Raw genomic sequence first — 27,335 nt, 5'->3', positions numbered from 1 at the left:
CTAAAGTAGAAAGAGAAATATTGTACAGCAAATAAGCAGAAATCGTTTAACAGTCTTTGATATGAGCTCATCTGGTTAAATTTCCTGCTGAAATATGTGCTACTGCAGAATCTACACGATGCACTACATCAACTTGTGGAGAACACTGTACCCATCAGATGTTTGTGTTTTTTTTTTTTTGTCCTTCTGGCTTATTCTGTGAGTTCAGTGTCGCCACAGCGGATAATTGACCGCATTTTGATTTTGGCAGTTTTTACGCTGGACGCCCTTCGTGACACAACCCTCCCCACTAGGCTTGGACCGGCACTACACACCTGGGGATGGGAATGGGCTGTTAGGGGTTCAGTGTCTTGCTCAGAGAAACTTCGACATGTAGCCAGGGCTGAGGATCGAACCGCTGACCCTGTGGTCCGTGGACGACTACCTTACCAACTGCGCTACAGCCTCTCAATATCCAACAATATTCATTCAGACACATCATATAGTGACACATAACCATGTAGCTACATCTCTCACAAACACAAAGACTAAACTTTCTTTATATTTTCTTCTTATATATATATTTTACTATGTGCTGGATGAACGGACGCGCGCCCCCTCTTATGTTTGTAGGGCTATAAATATTCTATATATTATATTAATGTATATATAATCATGATGTCACCTGATGAGCTCATATCAGTTCAGCTCAACAGTTTCCGCTTATTTACTGTACAACTCTTCCCTTTCTACTCCAGCTTTGAAAAACAGCAGCTGTTTGATAGATTTATTCATTTTTTTTGTGCTAAAGATGAAATGATTTCTCTAACTCACCATCTACACCATGCACCACACACATGCACAGACTTTCCACCTGTTAGTGATGATGTGATTTAAACCAACAACGATCAAAAACTATTCAATATAGTTTTGTAATAAACAAGGAGTTAGAATGATTATTATATGTAGAGATGAATACAAAGGAGCAGGGTTGGAACTAAGCTGTCTTCTTCCTACAGCCTGTCTGTCTCATTTGAGGACATCACGTGTCAAATAAAAGATCACTGACTGATTGTACAAACAGTGTGAGGTAATTATATATAAGATATACACATGTACATAGTAAAACACGAATATTCCTAATGAGGACACGGCTCTTCAGTGGTTGTGTGGCTCTTAAAAGAGCCTTTTTAGTGGAAACTGTTCCAGACTTAGCTCCGCTCACTTCTTCTTAGGAGCTGCCTTCTTGGCTTTGACAGTTTTCTTAACGGGGGTCTTGGTCTTCTTGGCTGCAGGAACCTTCTTCAGCACCTTCTTCGGGCTCTTGGCGGCCTTCTTCGGGCTTTTTGTGGCCTTCTTCGGGCTCTTTGCGGCCTTCTTGACCGCTGCGGGTTTCTTGACCTTCTTGGGGGATTTTTTAGCGGCAGTCGGCTTCTTTGCTGCTGCTGCTTTGGGCTTTTTAGCGGCTGCAGGTTTCTTGGCGGCGGGTTTTTTGGCTTTAGGAGCCGCTTTCTTGGCCGGCGCGTTGCTCTTGGTCTCAGCCTTCTTGTTGATCTTGAAGGAGCCGGACGCTCCGGTGCCCTTGGTCTGGATCAGAGCCCCCTTTGTCACCAGGCTCTTGATGGCGGTGTTGACGCGGGCTTTGTTCTTGTCCACATCGTAGCCTCCGGCAGCCAGGACCTTCTTGAGGGCAGCAGCCGACACGCCGCTCCGCTCCTTGGAGGCGGCAACGGCTTTGACGATCAGCTCCCCGACGCTGGGACCGCTCTTCTTGGGCTTAACGACCTTCTTCTTGGCGGCTTTGGCCGGAGCTACTGCTGGTGCTTCTTCTGCCATTTTGTCCTCACGACACGACGAGAGTTCGAGTTTGGAAAAAGCCGCAGCAGGAGCTGCACTTAAACACACCGTGAGAACCGTGGAGACTCAGCCAGCCCGGGGCTCCTCTGAGGGCTGAGATCACCGGGACACTTGTGTTTTCTGTGGCCAGAAAAAAGTAGAAAAAGTCCTCGGTGGAGCCCCGCTGAATACGGACATTTAATGGAAGCGAGAGCGGACATGTGTCTCTTCATGTCCAGCTCCTGAAGAGCTCTGATGCTCGCTGCATTTGGTTTGTGGAGCCTCCAAACTTCCCCTTTTCAGCGCTTTGACCAGCGCTGCTCTGCTTATTTCTCTCCTAACATGATGCAAATGGATCCAAACCGGACCAGAACCGCTTTTGTCGCTGGTCCACGTGTTCCTCCAGGGACTAAAAGTCAAATTGAACAAGTGTTGATGATCTTTGTGGAAGAAAGTGAAGTTGTTGTGGTCGCAGCAAACACACTGATGACGCAGTTGAGCCAGACTTGCTCTGCGGCCTGAGGACAACTTGTTTTCTGATCAAACTGCAACATTTCTCTGCAGAAATCAGCCATTCGATCTGACCCCAGCTATATTTAATCTAGGACCAAAAAGCACGAACAGAGCGAGGACGTTGTCCCTGATGAACGGGAACAATTGAAAGGAAAAACTCAGGTGTCTCCACGTCAGAGACCAAATCATTGTGTGTGACAGACTGTGACGCCACTGAGGCTCATTAATGCTGAAGACAGTTTAAGACAAATTAGGATTCAGTGAATTGTCTCATCTGCTTTTCTGTCTGTCTCCTTTGGTTTACTGAGATTATTTTGACTTTGACTATATATTTGACAGTTAATGTGTCACATGGCAGTTTAGCCCTGTTTGGTTACTAGTTCGGATTCAGTGTGTTGTGTTGCTTTTTAAACAAGCTCAGCGAGGTAACGAGGGGTCCAGGCTGTTAAAAGATTTAGAAACAAATAAAAAAATCTTAATATGAACTCGAAAATGCACAGGCAGCCAGTGGAGAGATGCCAGAATAGGAGTTATGTTATAGGAGTTATGTGCTCCAAGCATGAGACAAAAGGGAAGACTGGCAAACTCCAAAATACAGTGTGTTACACTAATCTAGCCGAGATGTGATAAAGGCACTTTTTCAAAATGCTGCTGTGCAAGAAAAGGCCCAGAGTGGAAAAGTAGACTGTACAACTAATTTAACAGTCCAATTTAAAACGCAGATTTTACAGATAATCTGTAATAAAGCAAGTATTCAAAGAAACAGGAATAATATACTGTGTAAACTAAAGACGTCCATAAATGTGGAATATATCTCTTATAAAACACGACCTTAGTTTATGTCAATTCATCCTCTTTGAATAGGAAAAAAGAATCCAGTTGAAAAAAAGTGTGTAGTGAAAGAAACAAAAAATAAAAATGTGCAACTTTGATTTTAAGAAGTTACAAAGTGAGTCACATGGCACTTTAGACCTGTTTGGTTACCAGTTCGGATTCGGTGTGTTTTCAGCTTTTTAAACAAACTTTTTAAGTCTTTAAGAAACCTAATACATGAAAGTTCCCTAATGCAGAGACAACATTCAGAGTGGCTCATATGTCAGGGACACACGCAGTGGCAGTCATAATATAATATGAATAAACACATTCAGCACCTTCCTCTTGTTTAAAATCCTCCTTTTAGCAAACAAACACCCTCCAGTGTGTTGCATTAATTTGGGGACAACTACATCGGTAACAGAGAGAAAACTAATGTAGAGCTTTAGGAACAGCAGATGTTTTTCAGGCCTTTTGCTGTCGCTGAGCTGCCAGTTACTTCCTGCTTCATTCAGAATGTTGTATAGGCCACTCCCAATGTTTTTCTGATCTCTCTGGTCAGTGGATTTTGGTTTTTCATCCTAACAAGGGCCTCCTTCTCTTGCATAAACAACTCTTTGGACCTCATGTTCACAGTTCCAGTGAACAGCTACCAAATGCAAATGGATCAGTCATGGAGTAACAAGGAAACAGGCCACATCTGACCACTGCTTAGTAGACATTTGTTTCATTACTTCCTCCTAAAATGTTGGTGCATCTTTTTAAATAGCTTTAATTCCTGAGTGGTTAAAGCTACATATTTGTTGAACTTAATGATTTAAAGCTGAAAGTCTTTGTTCAGTTGAGTTTTATTTTAAACTCAATGTGGTGGTGTACAGAGGTCAAATGCTAAAGTCTGTATAAAAATACACAGTTACATATTATCTATTGACATATGTATTGCAATGTATAATTTTGATTTCAGGACATTTACTTGTAACAGCGTTTCTGCATTTAGGTAATAATACATTCACTTCAGTAACTTTGTGCCACATCACTCATAAAGAAGAAAGAATTGAAATCTGGAACATCATACAATGTATGGCAAGTTTTCCCATAACCAAAATCTTTTGAGCAGAATCGGCTCAAAAGGAAGAAATCTGTGCATCCAGTTAGGATGCAGCATTTTATTTGAAACGGGACATTATGTGTAGCATTGAAGAAAATTAATAAGTTAGATTCAATAATTTGCTCAAGTTAACCGATTTGACTTTGTATCAACAGTTTGTCAGTAGCACAAGTAGGAAACATGGGTCTTTAGTTGGACAGTACGTGGCTCTTAAAAGAGCCTTTGGGTTGAGGTGTGGAGCAGCAGCAGCACAGCTGGTTACTTGGAGCTGGTGTACTTGGTCACGGCCTTGGTTCCCTCAGACACGGCGTGCTTGGCCAGCTCACCGGGCAGCAGCAGCCTCACGGCGGTCTGGATCTCCCTGGAGGTGATGGTGGAGCGCTTGTTGTAGTGCGCCAGCCGGGAAGCTTCACCGGCGATGCGCTCGAAGATGTCGCTCACAAACGAGTTCATGATGCTCATGGCCTTAGAGGAGATGCCGGTGTCGGGGTGGACCTGCTTCAGGACCTTGTACACGTAGATGGCGTAGCTCTCCTTCCTGGTCTTTCTCTTCTTCTTGCCGGTCTTGGTGGCGCTCTTAGAGACGGCTTTCTTCGAGCCCTTCTTCGGTGCCTTCACTGGATCAGGCATTTTACAGACTTTCTCTGAACCAAAGCTATTCTGAGAATGAAAGTGATGAAGCCGAGATGGAGGATTTGTTTTCCCTACATGCAAATACAGCTGTGATGTTGCTCGCACAGCATTGGCTGAGACTTTCAAGGCGATTGCGCATGTGTCACACAAACGGCCAATAAACTTCCTCTGTGAGGAGACTGAAAAAGAAGAGTTACGTTGCATCGTCCAACTCCACAATATCCAAATAATGACAAAGTTTCAAAAACTAACAGTGAGACATTTTTTTTGAACGTATTATCCATAAATCTGCTGCACAGTGACAGTGTTTACATGCAGAGTCCCTGACACATAAACACAGAAATAATAAATAGTGTTTTGATAACAGTGTCAAACTATCACACTGATAATAATTAGAACACAACTATGTATCAGAATAAAGTCAATATGACCCCTCACGTTTTTTTAAATGTCTGTTTTCTTTTATGATATTCTGTCAGATGGAAATTTATGTTCGTAGGTGAAAACAATGAAGTCCATACATCATGGACAGTCACAAATGGAATATATCTCTTATAAAACACGACTAAATATAGTAAAAATCCTTCTCTCCAAACCTTAGTTTATGTCAATTCATCCTCTTTGAATAGGAAAAAAAGAATCCAGTTGAAAAAAATTGTATAGTGAAAGAAACAGGGATAATAAACAGTGTAAAACTAAAGAAGAATAAATACGGAAAATACACTTTACAAAACAACATGGTAAAAAGCCTCTTTTCCAAACCTTATCTTCTCTAAATAAGAAAATATAATCCAGTAAAAAAAAAAATAAAAAAAAAGTGCAACCTTGATATTAAGAAGTTACAAATTGAGAAATTTAGTAAAATGAAAATGGAGTTCCTGTTACTGTGGATTTAAAATAGTAATAAAAGATGAACCATGACTCCAAAGAAAAGTAGAAAAGTCTTTGTATTGCAGCAGTGACCTTTGTTTTATTTCTGCTGTTCTGGGTTTGGAGTAGTGATGGGCGGATCGATACCAAAAAAATCAATAATTCGATCTTGAAGGCCAATTTTTAAATATCGATTCTCAAGTTAAAATGTCAATATTTTCTGCTTATTTATTCATATTTTCTCTGCAGTCAAATCCGAATGTTTTCTGCTCCTTCTACATCAATTTGTAATCTATTTGTGATGTACCGCATAGGAACTACTTTTCCTTCCGCCGAACCGCCCCATGATCCACCCTCTTCATCTAAACTTCTCTGACACGTGCTCGGACCAGAGACCATGTGTTATTTTTATTCACGGACTACTTCGCTATGAACCATCTGGTTATTTGAAATAATGTAAATGTTAATAATGCCAATAGGTTGAACAATTTTTTTTTTATTAATTATTCCCTGTACGCGCTCGTGTTTCATCGTGATCAGATGACAGATTTAACAACACTCGGTATCAGAGCGATATCACCAAACTAGCCAAGGTATCGGATGGAATATGAAATCACTGGTATCGCCCATCACTGGTATGGAGGGAGCAGCTATAAGTAGTTTCCACTGATAATTAATACTAAATAAACTAAAACTGACATAACTATAGCAAAGAATTAATTCAATTTTTTTAATTAATCAATTAGTTTTCAATTTTAATCAATAAGTAATCAATTTTTTTTAATTAATCAATTAATCAATTTTCTGACATCACATTAAAATCCCAGATGTGTAACAGCGTAATAAAACCCTTAACATTTGCACATTCTGATATTCACAGTACATGTTCAGTTAAAATTTCTATTGTGCAGATTAAGGAAAGTGACTCTTCAGATGAGGTGACGGCTCTTAAAAGAGCCTTTGTGTTTGCGTCCTGCCGTGGATCAGCTTTAGCTTCCGAAGCCGTACAGGGTGCGGCCCTGTCTCTTCAGAGCGTAGACCACGTCCATGGCGGTCACCGTCTTCCTCTTGGCGTGCTCGGTGTAGGTGACGGCATCACGGATCACGTTCTCCAGAAAAACCTTGAGAACACCGCGGGTCTCCTCATAGATCAGACCGGAGATCCGCTTCACGCCACCGCGGCGAGCCAGACGGCGGATGGCGGGTTTGGTGATTCCCTGGATGTTATCACGGAGAACTTTCCGGTGACGCTTGGCGCCTCCTTTGCCGAGTCCTTTACCTCCTTTGCCGCGACCGCTCATTTTCTTACAACAGAGAACAATGAGAAGTTGGGGGACAGAGCTTCGGCTTTAAGGCGTCTCTGTGGACGTAGTTGAAGACAGGAGGTGGGGGTGAGGCTGGGTGGAGTCAAACTCAGCAGCAGTCCGCTCAAAGGACGAACTTTAATACTGTGCTGCTGCCAATGATCCTGTTTCTATAGTTTCACATCCAAAGCATCTACAATGGGAACAGTGAGACTCAAAAGTCCCTTCACGTTCTTCTGCGTTGTACAAAAATCCAATGAGACACAGTGACTCTGTTTCCCAGCTGCATCCTGTTCACAAAGGTCCATCAACAGCAGCAGACAGTGAAGTGAGCGCAGTTATGGAGGAACTTTCCACAACAGGAGTTGAGTGGAAAAGTAGGACAGATGGTCTTTCACGAAGACAACTCGTCTCAGGCTCCACAGTATCAGCTGCAGTCTGTTCACTTCACAGTATTCTGAAATGTTATGTCGGGTTTCCGTAGTGTAGTGGTTATCACGTTCGCCTCACACGCGAAAGGTCCCCGGTTCGAAACCGGGCGGAAACAACTTATTGCTCCGAGATCACGACTAGAAGAGTAAAAAGGTTTATTGATCCCGAGAGGAGAAACGTGTGGTCACCATCACAACACATTAAACAAACTAAACACACAGTTAAATCTTTGCCATTGATCCAGCAACAGAACTCAGATATTTTACAGCTGGTGACAGAAAAAAGCCTCTGAATCTTTCAGCTGCATCATGGCTTCCTAACTGATGATTTCACTGTTGCTATAGTAACTTAGTAATTGATTAATAAAACATGTACTAATGGTTCATTATAAACCAATAATCAGGCTCCTAGGGATAAAGAAAAAGAACTAAATGAACAAAAAACAGTAATTGTCTAAAAATAGACATTTTAAGGCTAATGAGACAAGATTGAAATGTAAAAAAGTGGTGAGCAGATTATTATCATAAATAATATTGATGATGACAGTCAAAACATTGGATTTATAATTGTTTTTATAGCTGATACAACATTTACTGTGAAAGGATTTTGTCACTGAACACATGCAGTCGAGATAAATAAGGAATACATAATCATAACATTTATGAAAAATCTTCTGTTTAGGTCCAAGTAATGGTCTGCACTTACATTATATGGCGCTTCATTCACACTCACACACACTCACACACACACACACGGATGGCGAAGCTGATGGTGTGCATTTACCAGGAGCATTTCATTTGGGGTTCAATGTCTTGCTCAAGGACACTTGAATTATGTGACAGGAGGAGAAACCAACAAACTTGAGACTGTGAGATGACAATTTTACCTCCTGAACCACAGACAGAAAGGAGAAGGAAAGTTCATTGGTTTATTGATTAATTTAGTTTTAACTGTAGTATTAGAAAGAAATGATCATGTTATTTTAAGTAAAAAGCTTAAATTTCACTTAGATTTCCACATGTCTCTTTATGACTACAGCATGTTCACACTGTGACTGGTATATGTCCCTTACATATGTAAATATTTAGATCTAAAAATGACTTAAAATGTATATTTATAAGACTAAAAATGTGAATTAGACATTAGGTCCTGTGATGTGAACAGAACCTTAGTTAGTTATTATTCCCTGATGAGTGTCTGTAAATAAAAATGATACATGTTGATAAACTGACATTTTGGTCATTAATTGTAATAATTCACATGATAAAATAAGACACCAGATTGATGATTGTTGCCGGATAGTTCAGGTTCTCTGAAGAAGATGCAGCACAGTATCTTTTTATATGCACTGTGTGGGCTCAGTGGAAAAGCAGAACCTTTTTATTCTATTGTACAGAAGTTATAGTGTAGTTTTCCATTCTGTCTAAAAATGCCTTCCTTATTCTCACTGTACTGACTTTGCAGTAGCTGATCTATGTTTCTAGAGAACATATTTCATAAAGCCATAACTTTGAATGTCTTTTGCATAATGACTAATAAACCAGTAAACTTTGTACAAATGCTTCATACGTGTAAATGTGCACACAGTCTACAGAGCAGCATCACAATGAAAAGGATCATTCTGCTTGTGTTTAGTCTCTCAGGTCAGTGAAATCTTTAATATTGCAATTTACTGTTTTATTGCAGTGCAGGAATATTACTAATACTATAACTAATATACTAGTATTATTAAATCTGTTATCAATCAGAATATTGATTGCAAAAAGTTCTTGTTTTAGTATAAATAGTATAATTTGTCTATTTAACTTGATGTATTTTGCCTTGTGCTTTACCTTGATTTTATATTTAACCAGATTTTTTTATTTAATTATCTTTATTTTCCTTTTAATATACAGCATTTTGTACTTTGTTTGATAAGTGCTATATAAATATAGCTATTATTATTATTATTATTATTATTATTATTATTATTATTATTATTATTATTATTATTATTATTATTATAATAACATCCAGGAGTTAAAAAATACCCCATGGTGACAACTTACTAAGGCATGGGAACAATATAGTTTAATGTGTATGTTCTATTTATTAATATTAATAACACATTTAACAAAGTGATAAATAACACAGTGTTGTGAAAACTTGGCCATAAGTTGTACTGTCTTAAAACTATAAGTCATTAAGTTTTGCCCAGAACATAATATCTCATTCCCCAGTCTTAGTAAGTCATGACCACAGGATCTCATTTTTTTCCTTGGACATCACCAGAGGGGCTCTGTAGCATTTATTTCCTAAACTTTTGCATTGGCCATGATGTTTCTTAGCCAGAGGCTTAGGTCATAGATATACTGCATTTTAATTACACATTTGCATGTATGGCCACCTCGCATAGACTGTGATGATTTGGATGATTTGATTTGCATGTCATAAGAAAATACTGCATTATTGGTGGAGAAGTATCAGATGATCATGCCCACAGCTTTAAATTGCAATAATAACAAATATTTTGGGGGCAAAACCTATGGAGCTTGTCCTAGGCTGCTCATATTAGAAGAGTTCAATGATAAAATTAACTCTGAGGTCCCTCAGATAGAAAGGTGCAGACTTGCCTCGTCAGTTGAGGCTTCAGACACAAGATGTGGATGGAGTTCTACATCTACCTAGTTTTCCTAAGCATTTAACTTATTTTTTAAATTTTACTTTTGTTATTTTTACAGAAAAACTGTCAACCTCTTTTGAAAACCCTCTTTTTGAATAAAAAATAATATATTAAAATATTAGTATATTTTATTTTATAGTCTGAAAAGAAGGTGTCACACTTCATATTTGAGGACCTATAACAAGTGATGAATCTCACGTCTGGGATCACAGTGTTCTCTGATTGGCTCACAGATAATATTTTCGTCTTAGAATTTAGGTCTTCAGGTGGAGTCTCTTGGGTCACATCCACATACCTGCCATTTATGTCATAATTGCTGTTTTCTCTGGTGTAATCTTGACAGTTACCTTCTCAAGAGTTGATATGGCTTCTGTTTATGTTAATGTTTGTGTAAGTGCATGAACAACAGAGTGCACGCTGCATAAATCGGAAACAGCTGGATCATGACGTAAGCCAACAAATTTATTTGTACAGCTCTAACAAGCGAATGCAAAAGTCGAAATGTGTCGAGAGTGTAATAATATATATACTTTTATCAACAAGGGTTCTTGATATACAAGAGTTTCCCAGCACACATGTCGGGAGAACAGAAAAACAAAAGGAACATAAATACTCTCCCTACGGATGGTAGTAGGGAACATTATAATAAACAAATTCTAAGAAAGTTCTCCTAAGAAAACTAACACTATAAACTATAATCACTCACAAAAAGCTACTACGAAAAAAGACTCACGGAGAGGAATCTAAAGACCATTGGTAAAACTAAGGCAAACCTGAGATGCAGAGTCACGGAAAGTAGGAAATGCTGGTCGGGGAAAAGTAGGATGGGGAACACATGGGGATAATATCATCATGTATAATCATGTACCTTTATACTGTTGTTGGGTTTTCACTTCCTAGTTTCAATTGATGATTTTAGGACAGTGTTAGTGCCCACATCATGTTGGAAAAGTAAAAATAATCAAATTTAATAAGTTACAAGCTTTCATGAAGTAGTTAAATAGTTACGTAGTACATTTTATCAGGTAACTACTAATCTGTAACCTATTCAATTTGAAGTTTACCATTCCAACATTGCTTACTGGTTTAAATGTGTACAAAGAAACTCAGTTTGTGGATATAATCTTTGTTCTCCTCACAGGTTGGAGTCTCTCCACCTGCCTCCTCGATAAGTACCACTATGTTCCCGATTTAAAGACTTGGACTGAAGCTCAGAGCTACTGCAGACAGACATACACAGACCTGGCCACCATTGGAAACACTAAAGAAAAGAACCAACTTATCGACACAGTTTCATCTGCTGGTTACAACTCTCAGGTCTGGATTGGTTTGTACAATCAGATCAACTGGACGTGGTCAGATGGATACACAGGGAGTGGGGCTGATTTTAGGAACTGGGAAACCTCTGATAATGAACCAGACTTCGTTTCAGCTGATCAGTTCTGTGCCAACATTGGAGATCATGGAGGATGGTGGGATGACAATTGCTTTACGAAATATCCACTTATCTGTTACAGAGGTAAAGTAAGAGACAAAGATTACGTTGAGCTTTAAAAAAAATGAACAAAGTATAAATTCAACCAATTTATCTCCTCAAACTCAGGGGCTGCAGGATCCTCTGATTTTGTTTTGGTGAGTATACAAATGGATTGGTTCAGTGGTCGGAACTACTGCAGGCAGAACTTCAAAGACCTGGCCACTGTGACGAGCAACCAACAGAACATTAAAATCCAGAACTTGGTACCAAGTGGAAAGTGGGCCTGGATTGGTGTTTCCAGAGATCATCATTTTAATTGGTCTGATCAGAGCATCTCCTCATTCAGTAACCTTGATGGCGGTGAACACAGAATTTACTTCCTGAATGTCGTATGTGGTGTTGCAGATTTGCAGAGATCAGGAAAATGGAAATTTTTGCCCTGTGACACAAGAAAACCATTTGTCTGCTACGCAAGTAAGTGTTTTATTATCTATCAGTAAAAGGAAAAACTGCACAACTTTATAAAGCATAAAAAGATACTCGGTTACAGCAAACATGAAGTATGTTGTTTCATTGATGCTCGGCTCCTTGAATATTATCAAGAGGACACCAGTGACTTCTTTACAAGAGAACGAGACTCACATTTGTCTTGACTGTAGTACAGGCTTCATAGGAGCCAGAAGCACTGAGAGGGCTTGTAAAGTCAGGGATTCAATTCAATTCAACTTTATTTATATACCACCAATTCACAACAAAGTCGTCTTAAGGCACTTTACAGAATAAAGTTAAGACTATAAAGATGTATAGAGAGAACCCAACAATTCCCCCTTGAGGAAGCTCCCAGAACAGGAAATGTTCTATGCCCCCGTTGGGCCCAAAGATAAACATGGTGACATTTGTGCCTTCATGGCCAAACTATAGGAAACAACAAAACAAACAAAAAAAATCTTTCCATATGCTCCCCCTCAGTAGCCAGATGCACAGACACTGGCCTATGCCTGGGAAACTCCTGAATGTTTATTGTGCCAAGGGAGATCGTAAAGCTGTCATGCTATCATCCTCTGCAGGCATGGAAACCAGGAATCTCCAGCCTGTTCTGGAGCTATACATTTTTCTTTTTTTTAATCTCTTTTACCTCCAAAGCTTTCAGTTTGCCACCAGAGCACCTTTGGTTATAGCCTTTTACAGAAATGGGGAGAAGACTTTAGCCACACCAGCCTGCCCTGCTGCTGCTCCCTTTCTTGCCTATGAAATCCACACTGCATGAAGCCTGTTAGGGCAAATGCAGTTCTCATAATTACCTTGTTGTGAAGTCCTCACTGTTCTCTTGATAATACTCACACCACTGGCTGAAGGGAAGGTAAACCAACCAACTGTCCAAACCAGTGCTGCATATGCTAAGTCACAGAATCTTAGGTTACAATATTTAACAATTCAGACATGCACTGGAATACAGACAATTTTCAGATTTATCTGGAGGGAGAGTATGTGTGAACGCTACCGTTCAAGTCTGTTGGCCCTGACATCACTCAGATTTTACGCAGACAGCTCCCTAGTGCAAAATCTGGTTTATTTCCAACTGAGCTCATTTGTGAATAGAGGAGATAATACTATGGAGATTTCACCATGAGTGAGTGGGCCTGTCGATGACGTCCATGCAAATGCTGCAGAACAGGGCAAATATTTGCACTATTTCCCGACGTTGGCTACATGTCAGAAAAGGAAACTCCAGACCATTTCAGGACCTGATCCTCCTGACATTCTCTGGAGTTCATGTCTGAAACAGGCTCAACATTGTTTCTTTTCCTGTGTCTAAGAACCAATAAAGAGGCAGGTGATGAAGCTGAACATAAAGGTGGAGGACTCCTCTGTGGACTTGAATGCCCCTGCTGTGAAAGCTGGCATCCTGAAGACGGTATATCTCCAAAATCCAACCTGGGTGGGGGCTGAGGGTGTAAACAAAGCTTAGAATATAGACTAAAATTTAAAATACATATTGCTGAATGTGTGTGTAGTGACTGTAGATCACTGTAGGTCAGACAGGGTATTATCTAAACCCTCCAGCTATTTATCTGAAAGTTGGAGGAATCTTTGAATAGTTGTTTCAATATGGTTATTCTGTGTTTCTCAGCTCCAGGACAAACTAGAGGAGAAGGGGGTGAGTGGAGTCACCCTGAAGTGGAGAGAAGAGCCTGATGGGAATGTTTTTCATAGAGAAGAAGAAACTGACCAAGAGAAAAATATTAAGAACACAAGCTGTTTAGCCCATATTTAAATATTTAAACAATTTTGAATAATCTCGACAGCTTTGGCTTGTTTCTTGAAACAACTTTAAAAAAAAACTCTAATTATATTTGTGTAAACAGTTTATAGACACGGCACAAAAATATAGGTTCATCAACAAAGAGTCATACAGTTGCACTCACAATTCACGCGCATGCATCATGGGCATGACTGTCATTGCAATATACTTTTTTTTCTTTGTAAGACAGAATTATTGTACAACATATATTCTAATTAAATAATTCCAAGCATTTGGTGATTTATTTTGGGTTTGGTAATGTATAATGGACACAGTTTATGTGGTTATTTATTTATTTATTTTTGGTAAAAGGAAAAAAAAACAAAAATTGTCAGCAACAATTGGGCACAGAAATAAGATTTGTTTGTACATTTATTATAAAATCACATTTTAGAGTCAGTTTTATTTGTTTACACCTGATTATCACAGTTGCTGGAACTTTAAAGATGTCATAGATACATCTTTTATAATGCCCATAATTTAACAGAACCAACCATCTGAACAAATTTTATATTGAAGCAATTACACTGAATATAAATACATAAGTGAATTAAGTGAAACAGACAGGACAGATCTACCTAACAGGCTGGGAATTATCAAATTAATCAGGATGTAATAAGAAGAATGTAAATGTATGAAACTGTACCTTTCTTGATAAAAGTGGAAAAGCAGGAGAGTGACCTTAATTCACTGAATGGAGAGAAATCAAACAAGCAATTCTTGAATTAAACAGAAGAACCACATTGCCCTTGTAACCACATGATTTAATTGTGATTCTCTAAATGGAGCTCAGATGAGTGTCCATCATGTGTTGAAGTATTCCATGGTTATTTTTCCATGTTTATCCTGAACCTGGAAAGTTTTTTTGCAGTTTCAAGCTCAACTGTAAACTCAATATGTAAAGTCAATATGATGTCACTTTAAAAAGTTTCAGTGGTGTGAAAAGTTAAAATTTAATTTTTGCCAACTAGCTACTGCTTAAATGACATTAACTTTACTGTTGATTGATAAGAACATCCAGGTATTCAAATCTCGTACAAATAGAAATTTATTCAAAGATTTAAAAAATAAAATAAAATTTTGTGTGTGTAACCAAGTCACAGTTATTATGCAAATGCACATATGAAAGTAGCTCCTGATATCAATGATTTGGTTCCTTCCTTTTTGCCCTGTTGTTGTGCTGAGAATCCCTGGGAGCCTCACTAGTGGCTTATAACTGATATATGAAGCATTAGTAATTGTTTTATTAATCAATAGTGAATATAGCAACAGTGAAAACATCAGTTAGGAAGCCATGAAGCTGCTGAAAGATGCAGACACTTTTTTTTGTCACCAGCTGTAAAATATCTGAGTTCTGTTGCTGGATCAATGACAAAGATTTAACTGTGTGTTTAGTTTGTTTAATGTGTTGTGATGGTGACCACACGTTTCTCCTCTTGGGATGAATAAAGCTTCTTATTCTTCTTCGGAGCAATAAGTTGTTTCCGCCCGGTTTCGAACCGGGGACCTTTCGCGTGTTAGGCGAACGTGATAACCACTACACTACGGAAACCCGACATTACATTTCAGAATACTGTGAGGTGAACAGACTGCAGCTGATACTGTGGAGCCTGAGACGAGTTGTCTTCGTGAAAGACCATCTGTCCTACTTTTCCACTCAACTCCTGTTGTGGAAAGTTCCTCCATAACTGCGCTCACTTCACTGTCTGCTGCTGTTGATGGACCTTTGTGAACAGGATGCAGCTGGGAAACAGAGTCACTGTGTCTCATTGGATTTTTGTACAACGCAGAAGAACGTGAAAGGACATTTGAGTCTCACTATTCCCATTGTAGATGCTTTGGATGTGAAACTATAGAAACAGGATCATTGGCAGCAGCACAGTATTAAAGTTCGTCCTTTGAGCGGACTGCTGCTGAGTTTGGCAAACACAAAGGCTCTTTTAAGAGCCGCCACCTCATCTGAAGAGTCACTTTCCTTAATGTGCACAATAGTAATTCAAACTGAATGTACTGTGACTATTTACAGCTTGGAATGTGCAGGTGTTAAGGGTTTTATTACGCTATTACATCATCTGAGACTTTTTTGTGATCTCACAAAGTTGAGGTTAAATCTTTGCTATAGTTACAAATCAGTTTTAGTTTATTCGGTATTAATTACATCAGTTGAAACCACTAAGAACGGTCTTATAGATGCTCCCTCCAAACCCAAAGCATCAAAAACAAAAAAACCCACAAAGGTCCCTGCTGCACAAACATTTTTCTACATTTCTTTGGAGTCATGGTTCAATTATTACTTTTCTAAACCAAACCTCCTTTTTCATTTTACTACTTTAGTTCTCACTTTGTAACTTCTTAAAATCAAAGTTGCACATTTTTATTTTTGGTTTCTTTCACTATACACTTTTTTTCAACTGGATTCTTTTTTCCTATTCAAAGAGGATGAATTGAGGGTTGGAGAGAAGGGTTTTTTACTATATTTAGTCGTGTTTTATAAGATATATTCCACATTTAAGGATGTATATTATTGTTTCTTTGAATACTTGCTTTATTACAGATTATCTGTAAAATCTGGGTTTTAAAATGGACTGATTTTAAATTGGACTGCTAAATTAGCACAGTTGTAAAGTCTAGTTTTTCCACCTTAGGCCTTTTCTTGCACAGCAGCATTTTGAAAAAGTAATTCATGCCTTTATCACATCTCGGCTGGATTAGTGTAACACACTGTATTTTGGAGTTTGCCAGTCTTCCCTTTTGTCTCGTGGTTGGAGCACATAACTCCTATTCTGGCATCTCTGCACTGGCTGCCAAGTTCACATTAATATCTTTTTATTTGTTTCTAAGTCTTTTAACAGTCTGGACCCCTCGTTACCTCGCTGAGCTGCTTTTTCCCTTCAAGCCTTCCAGGCCCCTCCGGTCAGCTGATCATCTTCTCCTGAATGAACCAAGGTCCAAGCGGACGCTCACAGAGGACAGAGCCTTTGTTGTTGCTGCACCTAAATTATAGAATTCCCTACATCTGCACATTAGGCAGGTCCCCTTCATTGTCCATTTTTAAAACTAATCTGAAAACCCATTTTAATTTTTACCCATTGAAAATTCATTTTTATTCCCTGGCTTTTAACCCCAGCATGAGCCTCTGTTCCTCTTCTCTTGTTTTATGGTTTTTAGTTTTGTTTTAAAGTGTTTGTGTTATTATTTGACTGTCTATGTACAGCACTTTTGTCAGCTGTGCTTTATAAAGTTGCGTTGAGCATTGAGTTGTGTTTTATATTTTCCCCATTTATTGACTTCTTTAGTTTTACATAGTTTACTTTCATTGATTCTTTCACTACATTCTTTATTACAAATTATTAGCCCCACAGTTTTAATTTCCTCTTCAACCTGAATGTTGATTTTTGTTTTTTCTACTCTGCTCAAATTTGTTCATTTCTGACTGTTTCTCATGATGTATGGACTTCACTGTTTTCACCTACGAACATACATTTCCATTTGACAGAATATCATAAAGGAAAATAAACATTTAAAAAACGTCAGGGGTCATATTGACTTTGTTCTGATAATTAGTTGTGTTCTGATTATTATCAGTGTGATAGTTTGACACTGTTATCAAAACACTATCTGTTTATTATTTCTGTGTTTATGTGTCAGGGACTCTGCATGTAAACACTGTCACTGTGCAGCAGATTTATGGATAATAGGTTCAAAGAAAACGTCTCACTGATAGTTTTTGAAACTTTGTCATTATTTAGATATTGTGGAGTTGGACGATGCAACGTAACTCTTCTTTTTCAGTCTCCTCACAGAGGAAGTTTATTAGCCGTTTGTGTGACACATGCGCAATCGCCTTGAAAGTCTCAGCCAATGCTGTGCGAGCAACATCACAGTTGTATTTGCATGAAGGGAAAACAAATCCTCCATCTCGGCTTCATCACTTTCATTCTCAGAATAGCTTTGGTTCAGAGAAAGTCTGTAAAATGCCTGATCCAGTGAAGGCACCGAAGAAGGGCTCGAAGAAAGCCGTCTCTAAGAGCGCCACCAAGACCGGCAAGAAGAAGAGAAAGACCAGGAAGGAGAGCTACGCCATCTACGTGTACAAGGTCCTGAAGCAGGTCCACCCCGACACCGGCATCTCCTCCAAGGCCATGAGCATCATGAACTCGTTTGTGAGCGACATCTTCGAGCGCATCGCCGGTGAAGCTTCCCGGCTGGCGCACTACAACAAGCGCTCCACCATCACCTCCAGGGAGATCCAGACCGCCGTGAGGCTGCTGCTGCCCGGTGAGCTGGCCAAGCACGCCGTGTCTGAGGGAACCAAGGCCGTGACCAAGTACACCAGCTCCAAGTAACCAGCTGTGCTGCTGCTGCTCCACACCTCAACCCAAAGGCTCTTTTAAGAGCCACGTACTGTCCAACTAAAGACCCATGTTTCCTCCTTATGTTACTGACAAACTGTTCATACAAAGTCAAATCGGTTAACTTGAGCAAATTATTGAATCTAATTTAATGACTTTCTTCAATGGTACACATAATGTCCTGTTACACATATAAAGGTAAAATGCTGCATCCTAACTGGGTGCACAGATCTTTCTTTTGAGCTGATTCTGTTCAAAAGATTTTGGTTATGGGAAAACTTGCCATACATTTTATGATGTTCCACATTATCCACTTGTCTTCTATACAAGTGATGTGGCACAAAGTTGATTCTGATTACGCTGTTGTATATGAGAGGTATGTGTAAATGTTTTGCTATCAAAAGAATACATTCAGTCTACAGTGATATGTCAATATGATTTGTTGTGAGTGTGTGACATTTTAATACAGCCTCTTTACAACACCACACCAACATTTTTGGAGGCTCATAAGTAAGTAGTGGTCAGGTGTGGCCTGTTTCCTTGGTAGCTGTTTAGTGGAACTCTGAACACTGAGTGGCCTATACAACAGTCTGCAACATTCTGAATGGTGATGGTTTTTGAAATTTCCTACATTAGTTCTGTTACTGCTGTAGTCGTCCCCAAACTAATGCAACACACTTTGTTTAACTCTCATCTGGAGGGTGTTTGATGGCTAAAAGGAGGATTTAAAAGATTGGAAAATAAAACATGAACATTTTTTAATGTCTCTTCTTAATCAAACAGGATTTAGGTTTGTCATTCTCAGATTCTTACTGTTGACATGTTTAAGTGATGACACAATATTCATTTGACTTTTTTAATAAGATGCATGTACAGCATAAGAGGGGGCCTCCACTAATTACAATCACACTTCGCCTCACGTCTTATTTCAAATCAATAATGTTTGTACAATTTACAGTCAGTGATCTTCTACTTGACACTTGATGTCCTCAAGTGAGACAGACTGGTTTCTTTCTACAGCCTAAGCTTAGTTGTGAACCGGCTCCTTTGTATTCACCTCTTCATATAATTTCCCAGATAAATAAAACTGTAAAGATATGTAGTGGTTCTTGATTGTTCTGTTGGTTATTAGAAAATCTGTTCGTCCTTGATCGTTACAGCAACACATGCTCACAGGTGAAAAGTCGCACCGTGTAGATACTGCAGTTTCACATATTTTAGCAGAAAACGAAAGATTTTGTTCATAGATGACCTCATATCAGAGACTGTTAAACAGTTTCTGCTGAAAAAAAAAAAGAAAGAAGTTGCTCTTTAGTTTGGATGTGCGTGGCTCTGAAAAGAGCCGTTGTGTTGTTGAAGCCGCTCCTCGTTTACTTCTTGGCAGGTTTCTCGGTCTTCTTGGGCAGCAGCACCGCCTGGATGTTGGGCAGCACACCGCCCTGAGCGATGGTCACTCCGCCCAGCAGCTTGTTGAGCTCCTCGTCGTTGCGCACAGCCAGCTGCAGGTGACGGGGGATGATCCTGGTCTTCTTGTTGTCGCGGGCAGCGTTTCCAGCCAGCTCCAGGATCTCAGCGGTCAGATACTCCAGCACAGCCGCCAGATAGACGGGAGCTCCGGCACCGACTCGCTCGGCGTAGTTGCCTTTACGCAGCAGTCTGTGTACACGGCCGACTGGGAACTGGAGTCCAGCACGGGAGGACCTGGTCTTTGCCTTAGCTCTGGCTTTGCCACCGGTTTTGCCGCGACCGCTCATTTTCTTGTATTTCTTTATGGAGACGAGAGTCCGAGAAATGTGGCTCCAACAGCCCAAACCCTCGTTTATATTTCCGCAGAGGGCGCGGGACGGTTCCTGTCAGACCAACCAGAAAAGAGGCTTCCAGCCGCTCAGCAGAGGGCGGTCCGCTCGGGCTTGTGGCGGAACTTTTGAAAGGACTTTTAGCCAATAAGCAGCCGAGCTTTAGGCGGGGACTCACTCCTCCAGGCGGAGCTGAGCTCCAGGAGGAGCCGCTCACCAATCAGGAGCCGGAGCTCGGTCGCAGCGTCACCGTCTCCACAGCCGGTCCAACGGTTTAAGAGCAACGCGTCTCCCGCTTTTACTCCACTTTTGCTCTTTTGAAAAGACAGAGTACAGACAAAGAAATGGCAAGAACCAAGCAGACCGCTCGTAAGTCCACTGGAGGCAAAGCTCCCAGGAAGCAGCTGGCTACCAAGGCTGCTCGGAAGAGCGCCCCGGCCACCGGCGGAGTCAAGAAGCCCCACCGTTACAGGCCCGGTACCGTGGCTCTCCGAGAGATCCGTCGCTACCAGAAGTCCACCGAGCTGCTGATCCGTAAGCTTCCCTTCCAGCGCCTGGTTCGGGAGATCGCTCAGGACTTTAAGACCGATCTGCGCTTCCAGAGCTCCGCTGTCATGGCTCTGCAGGAGGCCAGCGAGGCTTATCTGGTGGGTCTGTTCGAGGACACCAACCTGTGCGCCATCCACGCCAAGAGGGTGACCATCATGCCCAAAGACATCCAGCTGGCCCGTCGTATCCGTGGAGAAAGGGCTTAAACAGTCTCCTCCACAAACCCCCAAAGGCTCTTTTAAGAGCCGCCTCACTCTCAACTAAAGACCATCTTCCTCCTTTGCTCCTTCTCTCATTTTATTACTACTTCAAAATTCATAATTACTAATTCCCAGCAGAGACAAAAATCACTTTGGGATACTTATTAGTTACTACAAACAGGGACTAGTTTTAGGGTTGAACCCGATGTGGTGCTTGACACAGCTGCTCAGTTTAAATGAAGTTTATTATAAAATGTAGTAGGTGGTGCTGAACTACAGTCTATGAGTGACGAGATGAGCATCTTGGCAATGACTTGTGGGATATGAAGTGTGAACATGAAACTAGACTTACTGTGGAGTGGAGAGATAGTGGATTAACCACAAATCCACTGTTTTACATTTATCATCTGTTTAAAGCTGAGATATCCACACAAACTCCTACCATGTCATAAATGGAAAGAAATCACAACTTCTCTTGTAAAAGTGAGGAGCAAGAGGTGATTAAAAAAAAAATTCTTAACCCTGTCTTGATGTCAGAAAACCTAAAAAAAATCACATAATTTTTGGATTGTGTAGTAGTATTAGGTATTATGAATTATGTTGTGTAATTAAAAAAAATGTTCAAAAGACCAACATTGCCACGAGTCATGTCCATGATGAGTGCATGTAAATCTCTGCCTGCAACAATGTGTCTTTTTGTTGATGAAAATGTATTTTTGTGCTGTAAATATAAACTGCTATGACGAATGTATATTGAGCTTTGAGAAGAATGTTGTTTCAAGAAATGACCCAAGATGCTAAGCTATAAAATCCAGGAGCTATTTTAACTTTACTCAATTATTAACAAAATGCACAGTTTTAGTTAATTGCAGAGTGAATAAAACAAGATAAATGAAACACATCAAGTAGATTTGCAAGAAATGAGGCAGTGACATTGTTACTCGAGTGGGAGGCAGCAAGTAGAAAAGACAAAAAACTGGAGGCAACTATTGTCATTTAGGTAAGTTGATGATTAAATCATGTGCAACTGACCGTTGACTTGACATAATCAACATAATTACATGTGTACGGCAGAGACAGCGATGGAAGGGGAGGAGCTGCCGATTTAAAGAGCCGACCTCATAAGTATAGATCTAAAAAATATTTTGTGGTATTGTATAGGTTTGTTTCAATAGTAGTGCACATTTATACATTTTAGGAGGCTGTGGTTAACAAAGCAAGACTAAAGACAATGTGACAAAAGTGGAAATCCTGAAGAGTAAAGACAAGTCTTTTCTTACCAGCTTCTAGTTAAATATTGTGTCTGATAACTACAGGATCATGTTCTTTATGTATTAGCAGGTGTGAACTCAACATTTATCATGGGTTACATCAGCTTCTTTCTCCTTATGGAAAACTTTCCCATCAGGCTGTTCTCTCCACTTCAGGGTGACTGCACTCAGTCCATTCTCCTTCAGTCTGTCCTGGAACTGGAAACACACAGTAACCACACTGAAACAACCATCCAAAGATTCTTCTGTTGTTGACATAAATAGCTGGAGGGTTTTAGGAAATAACCTGTGATCTACAGTCACACAACAAGCACTTGTGTACAGATATTTTAAAACTTTATAGTGGTAAAACACAGAAAGCAAACACTTGTATTATACATTTTAATAAGTATTCTAAGTATTGTTTAGACCTCCAGCCATCACTCAAGTTGGATTTTGGACATGTACCTTTTTCAGAATCCCTGCTTTTACAGCAGGATCATTCAAATCCACAGAGGAGTCCTCCAGCTTCACTTTCAGCTTCATCACCTGCCTCTTTATTGGCCCTTAGACACAGGCAAAGAAACAAGGTTGGTTAGATATTGTGACCTTAGATTCTATGAATCAGCATATACAGCATCAGTTCAGACAGCATCTTAACGTTGTTTCCTTCAGCTGGCAGTTTGAAAGTATTATCAAGAGAACAGCGATGGCTTCACAACAACAGAATAGTAAAATGCATTTGCTCTGACAGGTTTTTCAAAACCTGTAGTTGTATGGGAGCAGAGTGTCATGGCTAAAGTCTTCCTGCCATTTCTGTAAATTTAAATCTCTAAAAGTGCTTTGGTAACACACTTTTTAGTCTTCATCTGGGAACCAGACCAGGATGCTCCCTCTCTCCCTCTTTATTTACTATGTTCATAAAAACACTTAAAGCAGCAACATTACAAACTTAAAATTAAATAAATCTATGACACCTGTTCATAACACAAAATGTGTCTATAGTTTATTATTATAGTCTATTATATCTGCTGCATTCTTAAAATTAGTTGCTGGAAACCTTTATTATTAGAAAACACATTTTCCAATAATCTCAAATCACACAGTCCCCTGGGGGGAAGCAGTAAAGACCTCTCTTTTCTTCCACATTTGATCAAGTAAAGCATATTTTTTTCAAAAGTTACATTATTTCTACAACTCTGACCACAAAATCACAACACCATCACTCATATCCTGTAGTCACATTCCAATCTGCCCCAGTTTATTTTCCACAGTAGCAGCAAAAGAATCGCAGTCCATGATCACATTTTTCACCCCTTTTCTCCACATGTATGGAGTCGGGGAACATCAATTCCTCCAGTATCAGCAATTCAAATTCATAATTAAATCCATAATCAGCATAACCCACAACCATCAAGAATCCTCCAATTTGACTGATGAGGTAATACAAATCACTTCTTTTAAGAGAAGTTGTCTCTTTATCACTGACAGATAACAAAACACTTACTTGCGTAGCAGACAAATGGTTTTCTTGTGTCACAAGACAAAAATTTCCATTTTCTGGATCCCTGCAAATCTGCAACACCACATACGACGTTCAGGGAGTAAATTCTGTTTTCAACACTATCAAAGTCACTGAATGAGAAGATGCTCTGATCAGACCAATAGAAATTAGGATCTCTGAAAAGACCAATCCAGGCCATTTCTCCACTTGGCACCAAGTTCTGAATCATAAGCTTCTGTTGGTTGTTTGTCACAGTGGCCAGATCTGTGAAGTTCTGCCTGCAGTAGCTCTGAGCACTGGTCCAATTCATTGTTGCATTCACCAAAACAAAATCAGGATCCAGCTGAGTTCCTGCAGTTCCTGAGTTTGGGGAAAGAAATGAAATGAGTTTGCACACTGAGATTTAAATGTTTTAAGATCAACATGTTTTTTTTTTTTTCTTTACCTTTTTGACAGATAACCACAAGAGCATTATTGCAATAATAATCCCACCATCCGGTATTTCCGGCACTCACACAAAACTGATCAGCTGAAATGAAGTCTGGATCATTATCAGAGGTCAACCAGTTCCTAAAATCAGCCCCACTCCCTGTGTATCCATCTGACCACGTCCAGTTGATCTGATTGTACAGACCAATCCAGACTGAAGAGTTGTAACCAGCAGATGAAACTGTGTTGATAACTTGGTTCTTTTCTTCAGTATTTTCAATGGTGGCCAGGTCTGTGTATCTCTGTCTGCAGTAGCTCTGAGCTTCAGTCCAATTCTTTAAATCAGGAACATAGTAGTACTGATGGAGGAAGCAGGTGGAGAGACTCCAACCTGTGAGGAATCAAAGATTTTATCCACAAACTAAGTTTCTTTTTACACATTTGAACAAATAAGCAGTTTTGGAAAGATCACTTTTAAAATGTAATAGGTTACAGATTACTAGTTGCCTGATGTAGGGTTTCGACTACTGAAGTCCTAAAAGCATCACTTGTAACAGCATCACAGCAGAGAAAACAGCAGCAATGACATTAACAACAGGTGGATGTGAGGGTCCAACTGAAGACTTTGATTCCGAGACACCAATTCTGTCTGTGAGCCAATCAGACGGTGTCATTTCCATTGGGGCCTCAGATGCAAGTTTTTTTGTTAAATTTTTTGTCAGTTTATTTTACTTAAGAAGTATTTTAAAAGCCGTTAACTTTTTCTGTAAAAATAAACATGTAATTACATTGAAAAAGTCACAAAATGAAAGATTTAGCTATTAACAAGACAAAAACTGATAAAATGTTCATCCTCAAACAGCTCTTGGACTTTTCTTCTTTGCTCTAGTCCGGTTCATAATATGATGCACAGTTAATATGGGAAAAAAGTTTATCTCATCAGGACGTTTGATGACTTACTGCTGATTTTATTGTCCAAATTGTTTCATATGTACAATGAGAATCTAACTGGTCGCCATTGAGAATTAATACATTTTTATGCACAATCAAATTCAATCTCTGCATTTAATCAATTTACATGGGGGAGCAGTGGGCAGCAACAAGTGCCCGGGGAGCTAATGCTCGCTCAAACAGTGTTGCTGGAGTGTACATTGCATTCTAATAAACACTCCCTGGCTACTTTCCTATACACCTTCCTAGTACCAGGTTTGACACTCTGCTGCTGTCAGAACTAAATTCTTTGTGACATAGATTCAACAATGTGCACTCAAAGTCACTTTTCTTCCCTTTTCTGATGCTCGGTTTAAACTTCATAACACCCCCCATCTCTGAAACCCCAATGGACATGATGCACCTTGAGTGTGGGACCCTGGGCTCCTATGGTTGACTTGCAGATCTGAGGGACCTCACAGTTGAGTTTTGTTTAGAGTGAAATGTAACTCCATTGTAATCATCAACATTCTAATTAGTAACTAATTTAATTATACTGTAGTACATGTTCTCAGTAAATATTTACCCAAACTAAATATATATAAAAAAAAACAGTTATTATTTCTGTATTATCATCTTATACTACAACAAATGAGGACATAATCACAATATTAAAGATTTCACTGACCTGAGAGACTAAAGACAACCAGCAAGATCCTTTTCATCATGATTCTGCTCTGTGGACTGAATATGCACATTTACAAGTGTTAAAGTGTATGTATGAAAATAACTGGCTTGTGTTTATGCAAAGACATTCTCACTGTATGTTTTATGAAAATGTGTTCTCTAGAAAAGCACATCAGGTACTGCAAACTTACTGCAGTTAGGTAAGAAATGCATTTTCATACAGGATGGTAAACTGTAATATATATATATATATATATATACATACATATATATATATATTCTTACAGCAGCAGATATATATATATATATATATATATATATATATATATATATATATATATATATAGTTTGTCTTGGATTATATTCACAGAACTTTAACTATCTCAGCTCTCAGATCCATCTCTTCTGGTCTGTCATTAAGTGATCTGGTGTTATATTTCAATTATGTAGAATATTACAGTTAATAACCAAAATGTCAGTTCAAATCTTTAGAACCCTTTTCAGTTTTTTCAATTTTGTTATGTTGCCGCCTGATACTACAGTTGTTCAAAATCTTGATCATTAATATACACTTCATGATGACAAAGTGCAAACTGAATTTTAGAAATGTGTCTACATTTATCACAAAGAAAAACCTGAAATATAAGTATTCATACCCAAGACCTAAATTTATCTCAGGTGCGTCCCATTTCTCTTGATTGATTTCTACACCTTGACTGGCAAAGATCTAGGGAAGGCTACAAAAAATGATTTTCTTTGACTGCAGGTTCCCAAGAGCACAGTGGCCTCCATACTAAAAACCTGATGATCACTCTGACTGAGCTCCAAAGATCCTCTATGGAGATGGGAAAAAATTCCAGAAGGACAACCATCACTTCTGCCAATACAGGCTTAATGGCCGAGTGGCTAGACAGAAGATTCCCCTCAGTACAAACACATTAAAGCCTGCTTGGAGTTTGCAAAGAACACCTGGACTCTCACACTGTGAAGATGCCAGGGAATAGGGTGCCAACTTCCTGTTGTCAAATCTGAGAGGGGGATCAGAAGAGGAGAGCCAAACATTTTGCCCTATATGGTACCAGGGATGCAATGTGCACTAGCCCACTTCTGGTAGTCCTGGACACCAAGCCAGGTGACATATTCTGGCAAAGACGTGGGCAGATGGAACAGAGATTTCCCTTTCACGAACTTTGAAGAGCGGAGGTTGGCAACCGTAGACTACTTGAAAGAGTGTGGGCACCCGTGGCAAAGATGGTAAAGAGTTGTGGATGTACTTGCCCAGGACATTGGGTCCTGGGAGCAGTGGAGACAGGGACCCGTTTCCAGGTGTTGGTTAAGTCTTTCAGATTAACAATTGAATTGTGGGTGAAAACCTGACAAAAGGCTCATAGAAATTTGTACCAAAGCGCAAAACTCAGTCCAAAACTTCCCCTTAAACTGTTGTCCTCGGGCTGAAACATTATTGCAGGGGAGGCTATGTAAATGCAAAACATGTTGGATTAAAATGTCAGCAGGTTACTAGCTGTAGGGAGCTTAGTGTGAGGAATGAAATGAACCATCTCAGAGAACCTGCCCGACTGTGAGAATGATGGTGTTAGGGGTAGGCCAGTGACAAAATCCAGGGAAATGTAGGACAATGGTCTTCTGGGAATGGGTGACTGTGGCGCAGGCGCGCAGTGTAGTGTAAAGTGCTTTGAGTTAGTGATGGG

General features: G+C 39.6%; 7 protein-coding genes, 1 long non-coding RNA gene and 2 other non-coding genes across 10 annotated transcripts; 4 read left to right on the top strand and 6 right to left on the bottom strand.

The window, feature by feature from the left end:
- Positions 1 to 161: 161 nt before the first annotated feature.
- On the bottom strand, positions 162 to 2,074 carry LOC137137096 (histone H1-like). The gene has a single exon (XM_067522976.1). It carries the CDS (start codon positions 1,813 to 1,815, stop codon positions 1,201 to 1,203), a length of 615 nt encoding a protein of 204 aa, XP_067379077.1. The 5' UTR covers positions 1,816 to 2,074; the 3' UTR covers positions 162 to 1,200.
- Positions 2,075 to 3,863: 1,789 nt separating this feature from the next.
- Positions 3,864 to 5,221, bottom strand: LOC137137097 (histone H2B 1/2-like). Its single transcript, XM_067522977.1, has one exon. It carries the CDS (start codon positions 5,084 to 5,086, stop codon positions 4,508 to 4,510), a length of 579 nt encoding a protein of 192 aa, XP_067379078.1. The 5' UTR covers positions 5,087 to 5,221; the 3' UTR covers positions 3,864 to 4,507.
- A 1,406-nt stretch (positions 5,222 to 6,627) lies between these two features.
- LOC137137111 (histone H4) lies at positions 6,628 to 7,310 on the bottom strand. Its single transcript, XM_067522993.1, has one exon. The coding sequence runs from the start codon at positions 7,051 to 7,053 to the stop codon at positions 6,742 to 6,744; it is 312 nt and encodes a 103-aa protein (XP_067379094.1). The 5' UTR covers positions 7,054 to 7,310; the 3' UTR covers positions 6,628 to 6,741.
- Positions 7,311 to 7,530: 220 nt separating this feature from the next.
- Positions 7,531 to 7,603, top strand: trnav-cac (transfer RNA valine (anticodon CAC)). The gene has a single exon. It is a non-coding gene; the product is annotated as a tRNA-Val (tRNA).
- Positions 7,604 to 11,764: 4,161 nt separating this feature from the next.
- On the top strand, positions 11,765 to 14,400 carry LOC137137731 (uncharacterized). The gene is made up of 3 exons (XR_010915770.1): positions 11,765 to 12,101; positions 13,445 to 13,542; positions 13,759 to 14,400. It is a non-coding gene; the product is annotated as an uncharacterized lncRNA (long non-coding RNA).
- A 1,008-nt stretch (positions 14,401 to 15,408) lies between these two features.
- On the bottom strand, positions 15,409 to 15,481 carry trnav-aac (transfer RNA valine (anticodon AAC)). The gene has a single exon. It is a non-coding gene; the product is annotated as a tRNA-Val (tRNA).
- Positions 15,482 to 17,766: 2,285 nt separating this feature from the next.
- LOC137137109 (histone H2B 1/2-like) lies at positions 17,767 to 18,824 on the top strand. Its single transcript, XM_067522990.1, has one exon. It carries the CDS (start codon positions 17,904 to 17,906, stop codon positions 18,273 to 18,275), a length of 372 nt encoding a protein of 123 aa, XP_067379091.1. The 5' UTR covers positions 17,767 to 17,903; the 3' UTR covers positions 18,276 to 18,824.
- Positions 18,825 to 18,995: 171 nt separating this feature from the next.
- LOC137137103 (histone H2A-like) lies at positions 18,996 to 20,102 on the bottom strand. Its single transcript, XM_067522985.1, has one exon. The coding sequence runs from the start codon at positions 20,033 to 20,035 to the stop codon at positions 19,652 to 19,654; it is 384 nt and encodes a 127-aa protein (XP_067379086.1). The 5' UTR covers positions 20,036 to 20,102; the 3' UTR covers positions 18,996 to 19,651.
- Positions 19,968 to 21,334, top strand: LOC137137102 (histone H3). Its single transcript, XM_067522983.1, has one exon. It carries the CDS (start codon positions 20,422 to 20,424, stop codon positions 20,830 to 20,832), a length of 411 nt encoding a protein of 136 aa, XP_067379084.1. The 5' UTR covers positions 19,968 to 20,421; the 3' UTR covers positions 20,833 to 21,334.
- Positions 21,335 to 21,559: 225 nt separating this feature from the next.
- Positions 21,560 to 25,750, bottom strand: LOC137137093 (secretory phospholipase A2 receptor-like). Its single transcript, XM_067522974.1, has 5 exons — positions 25,628 to 25,750; positions 24,026 to 24,400; positions 23,584 to 23,940; positions 22,545 to 22,642; positions 21,560 to 22,295 (listed from the first exon to the last, which is right to left on the bottom strand). Exons 1-5 carry the CDS (start codon positions 25,695 to 25,697, stop codon positions 22,176 to 22,178), a joined length of 1,020 nt encoding a protein of 339 aa, XP_067379075.1. The 5' UTR covers positions 25,698 to 25,750; the 3' UTR covers positions 21,560 to 22,175.
- Positions 25,751 to 27,335: the final 1,585 nt, after the last annotated feature.

This window comes from Channa argus, chromosome 12 (genome assembly GCF_033026475.1).
Source record: "Channa argus isolate prfri chromosome 12, Channa argus male v1.0, whole genome shotgun sequence".
In the NCBI taxonomy this organism is placed as follows: Eukaryota; Metazoa; Chordata; class Actinopteri; order Anabantiformes; family Channidae; genus Channa; species Channa argus.
The sequence above is the reverse complement of the archived record's forward strand: the minus strand, read 5'-3'. Positions and strand labels throughout refer to the sequence as shown.

Coding starts and splice junctions, on each gene's coding strand:
- LOC137137096 (XM_067522976.1), bottom strand. CDS start 1,815: ATGGCAGAAGAAGCACCAGCAGTAGCTCCGGCCAAAGCCGCCAAGAAG.
- LOC137137097 (XM_067522977.1), bottom strand. CDS start 5,086: ATGCAACGTAACTCTTCTTTTTCAGTCTCCTCACAGAGGAAGTTTATT.
- LOC137137111 (XM_067522993.1), bottom strand. CDS start 7,053: ATGAGCGGTCGCGGCAAAGGAGGTAAAGGACTCGGCAAAGGAGGCGCC.
- LOC137137109 (XM_067522990.1), top strand. CDS start 17,904: ATGCCTGATCCAGTGAAGGCACCGAAGAAGGGCTCGAAGAAAGCCGTC.
- LOC137137103 (XM_067522985.1), bottom strand. CDS start 20,035: ATGAGCGGTCGCGGCAAAACCGGTGGCAAAGCCAGAGCTAAGGCAAAG.
- LOC137137102 (XM_067522983.1), top strand. CDS start 20,422: ATGGCAAGAACCAAGCAGACCGCTCGTAAGTCCACTGGAGGCAAAGCT.
- LOC137137093 (XM_067522974.1), bottom strand. CDS start 25,697: ATGTGCATATTCAGTCCACAGAGCAGAATCATGATGAAAAGGATCTTG. Junction 22,643..23,583: donor ACCATTTGTCTGCTACGCAA/GTAAGTGTTTTG, acceptor CCTGTGTCTAAG/GGCCAATAAAGAGGCAGGTG. Junction 22,296..22,544: donor AAGCAGGGATTCTGAAAAAG/GTACATGTCCAA, acceptor GTGTGTTTCCAG/TTCCAGGACAGACTGAAGGA.